The 12,090-nt window shown below is 40.0% G+C and overlaps 1 protein-coding gene and 1 long non-coding RNA gene across 3 annotated transcripts; both read left to right on the plus strand.

Moving 5' to 3' along the window:
* The first annotated feature begins 78 nt into the window (after window positions 1-78).
* On the plus strand, window positions 79-4,762 carry LOC146504274 (uncharacterized). The gene is made up of 2 exons (XR_014868797.1): window positions 79-595; window positions 2,079-4,762. It is a non-coding gene; the product is annotated as an uncharacterized LOC146504274 (long non-coding RNA).
* A 394-nt stretch (window positions 4,763-5,156) lies between these two features.
* Window positions 5,157-11,941, plus strand: tmem120ab (transmembrane protein 120Ab). 2 transcript variants are annotated; one of them, XM_085131267.1, is made up of 12 exons: window positions 5,157-6,439; window positions 6,599-6,717; window positions 7,631-7,747; window positions 7,845-7,904; window positions 8,107-8,202; window positions 8,292-8,381; window positions 8,457-8,522; window positions 8,625-8,686; window positions 8,771-8,863; window positions 8,995-9,059; window positions 9,812-9,880; window positions 10,030-11,941. In XM_085131267.1, exons 1-12 carry the CDS (start codon window positions 6,371-6,373, stop codon window positions 10,141-10,143), a joined length of 1,020 nt encoding a protein of 339 aa, XP_084987393.1. In that variant the 5' UTR covers window positions 5,157-6,370; the 3' UTR covers window positions 10,144-11,941. The 2 variants fall into 2 exon arrangements, with proteins under 2 accessions (XP_084987393.1, XP_084987392.1); XM_085131266.1 differs by having other exon boundaries at window positions 8,292-8,522.
* Window positions 11,942-12,090: the final 149 nt, after the last annotated feature.

Genomic DNA, 12,090 nt, shown 5'->3' on the forward strand with positions numbered 1-12,090 from the left:
TATTTCAAAATAAAATTGAAACGTCACGACTTTTCTAATGAAGAAAAGTCCATTGTTTTCCTTTAACTGTTTTTTTTTTTTTTTTTTTTTTTTTTTTTACATTTTGTTATCATCAAACCTAAGTATAAGTAACACTATTTTTACACAAAATTTATTAGATTCACTATTTTAAAAGCTATTATTGCTTATGAAAGAAGAAGTGTATGGTAGCAAATATTAAAAATAAGGGGGACATGCAGAGCTGTAGTAACTACAGAGAGATCAAATTGGTACTATGAAGATATAGACAAAAATATGTCTGAAGCTAGGTTACAAAAAGAAGTGACAATCAGGTGACAGCGGTATGGCTTCATGCTGAGAAAGCACACAGCTTCTGAGATCTTTGCTTTAAGAGTGTTGATGGGGAAGTACAGAGAAGGTCAGAGGGAGGTCTACTGTGTCTTTGTGGGTCTAAAGAAGGCATATGATAGGGTACTAAGAGAGGAAATGTGGTACTGCACGAGGAAGTCAAGAGTGGCAGAAAAGCATGTGAGGGTGGTGCGGAAAATGAATGAGGGCAACAAGACAATGGTGAGGTTTGTGGTAGGAGTGACCAGTAGTTACTGTGAAGCGTTATTAAGTAACGCGTTACAGTAACTACGTTATTATTGTGGTAACGAGCACGGTAACTAGTTATTATGCCAAAACCGGGAACGCGTTACTCGTTACTGGGATTTAGAAAGGCTCGTTATTCGTTACTTCGTGTGGTGGCTATCGCGGAGCTTCCACAGTTTCAATAACATTAGCAAGTGGTGGAGGCCAGCAGGTGGATGAAGGAAAAGGGAGGCAAGAGGAGAGACCGAAGCGGCCGCTGGTCCGAGAGTGTCAGGTGAAATGAACTTCATGTAAGAAGTTATGACCTGCAGTCCGGTCAGATATAAACCAAGTTTAGGTGGAGTTTATTTTTGTTATGCTGACTTTTTCGTACTGCGTGCTAGCTAGCATGACGGAGTTTCTATACAGCTGGGTGGGTGCTATGTTACTGATGTTGAACTTTATTTTGTTCATAAGGTTAATTATTAGAGTTGCCAACCGTCCCCTAAAAAACCGAATCATCTGGTATTCAGAGAAAATATTCCGTGTTTCGTATTGAGGTGAAAAGGAATGCAGTTTGTCCTGTAATTCAGCTAGAATGAAAAAGACACAAAGCTGGAGTTATTCTGTCTTTGCTGCACAGCTGCCTCTTCTTCTCTCATTCTCTCCCCTCCCTCTCCTGTTTCTACTTCAATCATGAAACTGATCAATAATCAGCTGATTGGCTTTTCTCTCTTGCTTGTTTATCGCCCACCTAGCGCCAGAAAGAGGAAACCAGTGGAGGTCGTGTCAAACAACAGCAGCATGTTTAAGCGTGATCAGCTGTTGTTAGAATTTATTTAATATTAATTTCTAGTATCAGCTGATGTTTGTTGGAGCCACAGCTGTAAAAGCTGCTGGTCATGATATCGGTTTGGTTATCTGGTGAGAGGGAAACATGAAGATGAAACCAGGAGATGTTCTTACTGAATCATCAGAGCTGAACAGGTGATGGAGAAACAGGTTTACCTTTTGGGTGACATGAATGAGTTGAAGGGAAGTTATGAACTGTTTCTGAGAAATAACACCAGGATCCTTTTTTTTTTTACATAGCTGACAGCTGGTAACTGTGCAGGGGCCGGTCTAGCAAAGTTTTGCCAGGGGTTTTTGTGTTGGATGTAAAAAGCGCACATGACGCTGTGAGGTAGGCTAGAATCATGGCAGCAGTCAATGACGGTCCAGGCGTGGGATTTCTCTCGTGGAAATATGCACATTATCTTTTCCTTTCTATTGGTAGGTGGCACAGTGCACTTGTGGCAAGTAAGCAAGCTAGAAGACTGGCAAAGTTATGGAAGCAACACATTAACAAGAGAATTCTGAGTAAAACCAAAGTTACTTTCCCTAGTAACTAGTTACTTTGAAAGTAACGAGTAACTTGAAGTAACTGAGTTACTTTTGATAGAAGTAACTAGTAATGTAACCAAGTTACTAATTTAAAGTAACTTACCCAACACTGGGAGTGACAGATGGGTTGAAGACAGGGATAGGATTACATCAGGCTATTCTTGTTTGCAGTGGTGATGGACAGGTTGGCACACGAGGTCTGGCTGCGGTTTCTGTGGCGTATGATGTTTGCAGACGACATGGTGATATGTAGTGAGAGTAGGGAACAGGTGAAAAAGAGCCTGAAGAGGTGGAGGTATGCTCTGGAGAGAAGAAAAATTAAGGAAGGCAGAAGAAGAAATTAAGGCTTTGCACACAGCAGAACACTTGTTTCCTTATTTATTGTATTGTATGATTAGAAAGATTTCAAGGATGTGAGTGGGCGTTAAGACGTCTGGGGAGGGAACTCAAACAAGCCACTTCACAAGCGCATGGCACAACATAGAAGAGCCACCTCCACAGGACAAGACTCAGCAGTCCATCTGCATTTTAAGGATAAAGGACACTCTTTCGAGGATGCCAATGTTCACATTTTGGACAGAGAGGACAGATGGTTTGAAAGAGGAGTGAAAGAAGCCATTTATGTCCACTGTGAGCGACCATCTTTGAACAGAGGCGGTGGTTTACGACACCAACTGTCTGCCATCTATAATCCAGTTTGAGTTCCCTCCCCAGACGCCTTAACGCCCACTCACATCCTGGGCCATCTGACCTCAGGAATTCGCATGATAAGGTGGGGCCAAGTTTCATAATGAGCTCACCCGAAACCCTGGCTGATTGGGACCCACACCCAGTTTCACACCTTGGCTCAGGCGATTAGAGGATCATCAGGGGGTCCTTTTGTCCCCCTGTGGGGGGATACTCCCACTGGGTTTAAATCTGGGACTCTCCGCCATTTGACCTTAGAACTGAAGAAGCTTCTCGGATGAGATGTGAAACGTCTTCAAGCAACTTAAAGAAGTCCAGACGCTTTTCTTTGCAAGCTCCTTTGACCACATACAGTATATACAATATACAAAATTTTAAAAAGTTCATGCAGAGTGTAAAAGCAGAGTGTTAATGTCACCTCCTGTTTTGGGGAGTTGTATATGCTCAATACCACTGTAGCTCAGACTAGACACACCATGATTCATTTGCTTAAAGTGGCTGGGAATTGGACTTCTGATCATGATTTCTGATGGAACAATGTTTCTTCCTTTCATTTACATGCATGAATTACCAGTGATGGGAATAACGGCGTTACAAGTAACAGCGTTACTAACGGCGTTACCTTTTTCAGTAACAAGTAATCTAACTAATTACTATTCCTATCGTTACGCCGTTAGCATTACTAACAAGAAAATATTTTTCAGCAAACAGACGGTTGAAGCTGTCTTCAGCTTACCGCTTCTTAGTTGCTCAGTTGCTAGCTCCTCAGTTGCTACTTCCGTGCAACTGAGGTAGAAGTAGCTGACTATGATGATGAACGCACAGAGATTTGGTGCAGAATGTGCCGTGAAAATCCTACTCTAGCGGACAAAAACAGTGCCTTTTATATGTACGCAAACGCGCGTTGCAACTTCTTATCTGGTGCGCGTCTTTTATTTTGACAGCGAATGCGCACATGCGGACCACTTATGTGCATCCGTGTAAATAACATAATGTTCTGCCGGGTGTGTTGTTGGTTTTCCCTCGATTTCTGAGTCGACAAGCGCCTTTGTTACTGTGAACAGTCATTTTAAGAAAGGCCCCCATTAGAACCCATGAGAAATGCAAGAAATTATTTATTTCTCAGTCTGCAATATCTTTCCCAGAACAAACACCAATTGCAAATAACATACTAAAAATAAACCTGAAAATCAGTTTAAAACAGCGTACTATGTTGCAAAGAGTGAACTACCACTGGCAAAATTTAGCAGTCTTTGCAAACTTCAAAAAGCAAATGGCCTAGATCTTGGTTCCACTTGCCTCTTACCCGTGACTTCCGTGGAAATTTCAAATTCAGGATCTGACACAGACTGATTCATGTTCTACACAGTTCTTACAAGTTCATAGAAATTTCTGTTCAATTAGAACCAAGTATTTGAGTTGATGATTGTAATTTTTATACAATGTTGTAATTTGTGTTTCAACAATTTTTTGATTAATGTTTTGTTTCCTTTACAATATTATACATAATATTGTAAAGGAAACAAAACAGGAAACAAAACATCAATCAAAGAATTGCTCTCTTTTTTATTCGGGCTACTTAAATTTATTTTGGGCTACCAAAAACTGTAGAGTCGCTGCCCGAAGGGCTACCAGGGATTTTGATATTTTGCGAGCCCTGGGACACGACATGGGAGTCTTGGGAAACACGGGGATTTATTGTTGTTTTGCACCATACACTGTAAATAAATGCACTGTTCGCACACAGAGCACCGCGCCTGGGTCCTCCTTCCCTACACCCCCACGGTCTGCCTGTCAAACCGTGACAATCACTTTCTGCCCGACGATCACTTTTTGGCACAACACCTGGAGCTAAGGGGGCAAAACAATCGCACGAGTGAAGAATAAAGTAGTTGTGGTAAGCCAATCACATGACCACTTAAAGATGACAAACCAATAAGGTGATATATACCCATTTTTAAATTGTGTTGATAGGCCACGTAAAACCAGAGTCATGATAAACAATATATACGCAGCGTTTTTTCCTCAATAGTTTCGTCACGTTTACTGTCTAAGGACAGCGCTAGCAAGCACTCTCTGCTTATGAGCAAAAAAACTAAACAAAAAAAAAAAGAGACAACATGACATTTGGTTGTTTAGGAAGAGGGGGAAGTTTTAGGCGTGATGGCCAGAGAGAGAGCAGAAAAAGAGAGAGAGCGAGTTTTGAGATGTGTGAGATTTGTGATGTTTAGCGTGTTTGGAGTGTGTAGTTAATGTGTTGTCTTGTGTAGTTAGTGTGTAGTGTTGTGGATAGTTTTGTGTTGTGTGTCAGAACAATGAGGCGACTGCTGAATGAAAACAGGAGGAGTGATACACCTGCTGCTGTCAGACCTGCAGGTATCAGGCTGTGATGTTCTCCTTTGTAATGGTCAGAAGTTGTTTTTTTTGGAGTGGCACAAATAATTTGTGTGGCATCTTATTTAATGCAGAACAGCTGATTGTTATATAGATAGTTTAGATCAATTGTGTTAATACAATGAATGATACCAAACAAGGCAAATAAACTGTTTTTAAAGGTGAAATGTAGAAGTCAAATCAAAAATAGTTAAAAATGGCCAATTATACCCTGGACTCCAGAGGGTTAAACATTTTTTTAAAGTAACACAATAGTTACTTTTCAAGTAATTAATTACTTTTAGAATATTGTAACTCAGTTACTAACTGAGTAACTTTTTTTGAAGAAGTAACTAGTAACTATAATTAATTACTTTTTCAAAGTAACTTGCCCAACACTGTGAATTACAGGGATATGGGTAAACATGCAAGGATTTAAGGTAGTAAATGTAGATGAGTTTAAATTCCAGGGGTCAACCATCCAAAGCAACTAGCACAGTGCACAAAAGAGGTGTAAAAGAGAGTGCAGGCAGAGTGGAGTGGATGAAGGGGTTAGGGTTGATTTGCGTCAGAAGGATGCAAGAGTGAAAGGGAAGGGTGAGACCATCTGCTATGATGTATAGTTTGGAGACAGTGGCACAACTAAAATGACAGGAGCAAGACCCAGGATGGAAAAGAACAGCAATGAGTAGATCAGGACAGCTCAGGTTGATTAGTTTGAAGAAAAGGTTTGAGAGGCTCGGCTGAGATGCTTCGACATGTGCAGAGGAGGGATGGTAGATATATTGGATAAAGGATGCTGATGAAGCTACCAGTCAGGAGGAAGACCACAGAGAAGATTCATGGATCTAGTAAAGGAGGGCACACAGAGGGATCGTAGTGATACGGTGAGATGGAGGCATGATTCTGTGTGGCGACCCCTAAAGGCAGCAGCCAGGAAAGAAGAAGATTATTCAAACATACTACTTATGTCACAACAAAATTACACAAGTATGGCTTGCAGTAGCCCAATACAATCCACTAGATGCTGCTAACATGTAGTAATATAAGTGTATTAAATGGCATGGAGCTGGATGTACTATGGCAAAAGTGAAGACTGCAATGCAGTTAACAATCACCTGCCACCTTAAGCTCTGCAGGTGATAATTTAACACTGTGATAAAAAGAGATTAATGTCCAAGACAAAATCTTGCACATTTGTACCAGTCAAAGTTCACTTTATGCAATCAACTGCACATGGAGACGTGATCCACACCCTGGGAATACTTCGCCATCGCATTTCAACTCATTTCATGGTGCTCGAACACCATCGTCCCTAAGCTGATGTGCTGTTTTTAGCGTTACTGTTTACAAAATGTCAGAAAATTTGAAAAACATCCTGGAGGAATGGAAAGGTCTGGAAGAAGAGTATCAGCAACTTCAGGTAAGAAACTGCCCATAATCAGTTTAGAGTCTCGGGACAGCCTTGCACTGTATACTGAATATATGATGTTCTTTTACAGATCCACAGAAAGCTGAAAAAGATATATTGGATATATTTCCTGTGTTGTTGTTATAACCTTGTGTTCTTAATGTCCTGCAGGAGACACACAGAATGTATTTAAAGAAACTGGATGAACTTTCCAAACTGCAAAACAACTGCTCTTCCTCTATCTCCCGTCAGAGGACAAGAGTGAATGAGATATCCCAACTGGTGAAAAAGTAAGTGTGAGTCACACCTAGAGATACACACGTACACAGATGTACAACAATGTAAATTATATCTTGCATTGCATCATAAGAATTGTGGGGAGTTCTGCTCATTTCAGGTGTGTAAGCCTTGAATTGAGTCTTACACCTAATATGGAGAACTTTATACAACATGCCTCATTCACACACAAAAACTTTCCTACACCTAAGTGCTTTCTTTCTAACACTCACACTCAAATGAACACATCCAAGAGAAACTTGGGCTTTATACCTCGTCCCACATTTCCATAACCCTCATCCAGTGTGTTGCTACAAGACCAATGGCTGAGCAGCATTAACACTGGCTGCAAGTCTTTACAAGTCTATAACCCTAAACTGTTTTAAATGGCCATCCAAATATTAAAAATCACATTTCCACAAAAAACAAGCAAAAAAGAACCTCAGCAGAACATAACTGAAATACTATTGCAGTTCTAAATTTATGATTTGAACGTTTTACAGCGTTGGCACACTCACCAGTTCACCACAAGTGTTCCTTACTTACTAAATTAGTTAAATATTAATTGTGGTGGATGACACCACAAAGAAATTTAAAAGACCTGTGTAAATTCAAATTAGTGCATTAACTGGACTTTTACAGTGAATTAGCCTACGGAAAAAATAGAGCCAGTCAGGTTACACACATATAGTCACAGACAGTATGGTGGAAAACATTTAGGGAGTGCATGCTGCCATGCAGATCATTTTGGGTCCTTAATTTGCATTTGTTCCAACTTTCCACCAGGTTTTATGAATTAGACTGAGTAGTTTTGGCGTGTCCTCACTGGCGAAGAAATAAACAGCAACAGTCATATCTTTGGTTTTAGAAGTGGCTGAGACAATACAATGATGCAAAGTTATCTTGTGCTCTTATGTCACTTGTCAGATCCAGCAAAGGGTCATCAGAAGAAGATGTCAGGATTCTGGATGAAATAAAAGAGAAAATCAAGATTCGACCAAATGCTTTCTTTCAGATGGAGGCTTTCCTTCCCAAGAAAAATAGGTAATCAATAGATTTTAAAATATAAGCTGACTTTCATTAAATAAAACACTTTTTTAACCTAAAGAGAAAAAAATCATGTGGTTGTTTGATCTTACAGCCTTTACCTCAGTCTGGTTCTTGGAAATGTGAATGTCACGCTTTTCAACAAGCAGTCAAAGTAAGTTTGACCATCAAACCCAAAAGGGCCGAGTATAAATATTTGACTTTTGCATTTTTCTCTGTTGAGTCACTCTTATAGCACCGCTTTTATTTATCTAGCCACAGCTTTAATATTCAGATAAGTGCTTTCATTGGCACAGCTGTCCTCAGCTGCTGGATTTCGACAATCCTTCACTCTTTCCGAACCTGTGCTTTTGCAGATTTGCTTACAAAGATGAATATGAGAAGTTCAAGCTGTGCCTCACAGTCATTCTGCTGCTGTTCTCCTTCATTTGCTATTTCTTTGTGATCTACAGGTAAAGCGTAATGTCATCATTAATAGCTGAATGCAACTGTGTGAGATACAAGCTGACAACGTTTCTCTAAACGTAACTCTTGGCTTTAGATTTTCTGACGTAATCCTCAATTTTCTGCTGGTGTGGTACTATTGTACCTTAACTATCAGGGAGAGTATCCTCATCACCAATGGCTCCAGGTCAGCACCTCCAATCACGATCATCTTTTTCATTAATTGCTACGACCTATTTATTAAAGAACTTGTGCATTACAGAATCAAAGGTTGGTGGGTTTTTCATCACTACATATCAGTGGTTTTGTCCAGTGTAATGCTGACTTGGTGAGTAGAATAGGTTAAAAAAAAACAAAACCCTGATGCTCTTTAAAACACATTTAAACTCTAAATCTTTATTTACAAATGCCCTCCCTTTAATCCTCAAAGGCCAGAGGGAAACCTGTACCACATATTCAGGAACCAGTTCCTCGCCTACTCTCTGTATCAAAGTAAGGTCTTATTCCTTTCACACTTACAGCTTTTCTTTTCCTTTTAAAACCAAACAAAACCCTGATGATCACTGTTTGCTTCAGGTTTCGTTCAGTGTCTGCAGTGCTATTATCAGAGCGGATGTCTGTACAGACTACGAGCCCTGGGAGAAAGACACAACATGGATCTGACTGTTGGTGAGACACCCGTAGCAGGCAGATTTTATATTCATTAAATGAAATGTGACCACAGGCCTCGCTGTAATCATATATGGAAGTAAAAACAAACCTACAAAAATATAAAACTGTTGTGTGCTTTCTGTATTTAGAGGGATTTCAGTCCTGGATGTGGAAAGGGCTGACGTTTCTTTTACCCTTCCTGTTTTTTGGTCATGTGAGTACAGTCTGTGTGACACTGACAAGCTTCTTCTTCTAGCTGCTTATTTTGCATTAAAAAAGAAAAAAAAGAATCATGCTTTGTCATGGTTTAGATCAGGAATGTCAAAGTCATTTTACACCGTGGGCCACAAACAGGCTACTTTGATGTTAAATGGGCAGGACCATTCAAAAACATGAAAAATGTGTGTAAAATTACAGAAAAGGTTCTGCTGGTTCATTACCCAGACTGGCCTAAAATAATAATAAAAAAAGTATTATTATTTTTTACTGCTAACTCACTGTAAATCAAACAAAAAACAAAAAGAAGCAAACAAAAAAGAGACATTTCCATCATAATGGAAAAACAGGTAATTTAATTATTTTTGGTGTAAGGTGAATGGCAAGGTGGGGGGTGCCTTTATCAATGGGAAAAACTGTAAAACGTATGACAAGTGAAACAGCTGTTAAAAAATCTATTCACTCCTTCACATTTTCTCAAGATGTCCAGTTGGCCTGTTTCGAGTCTTTTGCGGGCCTTTCCTGGTCCCCGGGCCTCATGTTTGACACTCCTGGTTTAGATGGAATAGGCACTGATAAAAATGCTGATGTCATGTAAGACTTAATGTCGATTGTATTTAGGCGGCTGGAGACAGTGTTTGGATTTTTGCTGATCTTGATAGCAACTCAATCTTTAGCATTCCTCTGTGTCTGCGTACTACAATCACTACTTCTGAAACAAACCCTGAGGCTTTGTGTTTTGTCTCTCAGTTCTGGCAGCTCTTCAACGGGCTGTCTCTATTCAGAATGGCTCAGCTCCCAGAGTGTAAAGAATGGCAGGTCAGTGGTCTCATACACACCAGATTTTACAGTTTCTATTCGACATCCAGTCACCATTAGCACAGATTACATGCTGGTAACTGTGTGTTTAGGATACAACTCGTCCTCTTCTGCTTACTCATGTTCTCTATGCTCTAATGTCATCCCAGGTTTCAGTGTGTGGGCTCTGCTTCCTTATTCTCTTCGCGGGAAACTTCTTCACCACTGTTGCAGTCGTTCGTCAGAAGCTAAAGACCAGGAATCAGAAGCCAAAGAACCTGTGATGCAGGAAATTATTACAAGGCGGCACGGTGGTCCTGAGTTCAATTCCACCATCAGGCTGGGGTCTTTCTGTGTGGAGTTTGCATGTTCTCCCCGTGTTTCTGTGGGTTCCCTCCAGGTACTCCAGCTTCCGCCCACCATTAAATGACATGCAGATTGTTGGGATAGGTTAATTGATTAATCCAAATTACACCATAGGTGTGAATGTGAGCGCGAATGGTTGTCTGTCTCTGTGTGTTAGCCCTGCGACAGACATGCGACCTGTCCAGGGTGTACCCTGCCTCTCGCCCTATGACAGCTGGGATAGGCTCCAGCGCCCCCCGCGACCTTGAAAAGGATAAGCGGAAGTGAATGGATGGATGGATAGACTTATTACAAGTGCATTGCCTACAATATGCATTGTATGCATTGTATTGTGTAAAATGACTAATCACTCGCAGTTAAATGTTCAGTTATGATCCACATCACTTACATGTTCAGAGACAAGCATCACTCTCCAATAAAGTTGTTATTTTACAGATTTTCTGCAATTTTGTTTGTAGCCCTTAATGTTATTTTCACAACTTCAGCTATATTTTATGTTAAATGTTATAATGAGTAATTCACGTTCTATTTTATTTCTCTATGTGTTAAACTAATGATTAGCAAACAATACACCCTGGGCTAAAAAATAAAAAAAATCAGTGTTTTTTTCCATTTCATGTTTTATTGTTAATGCTCATTTGGTGTCATCATAATAAAGTGCCTTTACAGTTATTAATAAACAAGAAAATTGACTGAATTTCTACTTTAAACAAGGAGCTGGAAACATTCCTCAGGGATTTTGGTCCATATTGAAATGATAGCATCACTCAGTTGATAAAGTTTTGCCAGCTGCACATCCAGGATATGAATCTCCTGTTAAACCACATCCCAAAGGTGCTCTACTGGAATGAGATCTGGTGACTGTTGAGGACATTGGAGTACAATGAACTTATTGTCTTGTTCAAGAAACCAGTTTGAGATGATCTGAGCTTTGTGACATAATGTCATATCGTGCTGGAAGCAGCCAATGGAAGACGTGTATCCTGTGCTTACAAAGGGATGGATGTGATCGGCAGGCTGTGGTTTTTAAACAATGGTTAGTTGATGTTTAGTTGGTACTAATGGGCACAGTGTGCCAAGTATCCCCCATACTATTACAACATCAACTATCATTGATATAGGGCAGGAAGAAGAACAAGCAAACTCCACACAGAAAGGACACTGGATTTGAACCCTGTGAGGCAAAAAGACCAGACAACATTCTTCCATTGTCCAACTTTGGCGTCAGCTGTATCCTCAGTCTCCTGTTCTTAGCTGACAGGTGTGGCACCCAAGGTGGTCGTCTGCTTCTATAGCCCATTTGTGTCAGGGCGCAATGCCGTGTATCCAGAGATGCTCTCTTCTTGCATTACCAACAAGAGGCAGTGGCTCTATTTGCGTTTAGAGACAGCTGAGCCGGTGTACCTATCAAAGTACATGTTTATGTGAGGCGATATTACAGAGTACAGACGTCAAGTCTACTTTGTCATGTTTTAGTAACTGAAAAAGCCTTCAGTTATTTGTATTAATGAGTAGAGAAAAAAATCCTACAGTTCATCTGAATAGAAACAGATTAGAAGAAAATTGTGTATTTATTTATTTAATAAACATTCACTCAGTGGACAAAGATAGAGTTAGGCCTCGGTGACTGGACACAGCAGAAGTAAAGTTTTGGCTGGAATAATTAAACTGTGTACAAAGGCCAGTTTGTTTCCTTTTTATGTTGTTTTTTTTTTTTTTTTTAAAAATCGTGTTTACTTTAAAAGTGTACCATAGTGTACATGAACAAATACACTCTTTTCCAAACGGTGCAGGAGTTGTACTACTACTGCTATTCTTGTACTCGAGTACTCTTAACCTTTTTATTGAGTGAGTTGTACCTAATG

This window comes from Neolamprologus multifasciatus, chromosome 14 (assembly GCF_963576455.1).
Source record: "Neolamprologus multifasciatus chromosome 14, fNeoMul1.2, whole genome shotgun sequence".
NCBI lineage: Eukaryota > Metazoa > Chordata > Actinopteri > Cichliformes > Cichlidae > Neolamprologus > Neolamprologus multifasciatus.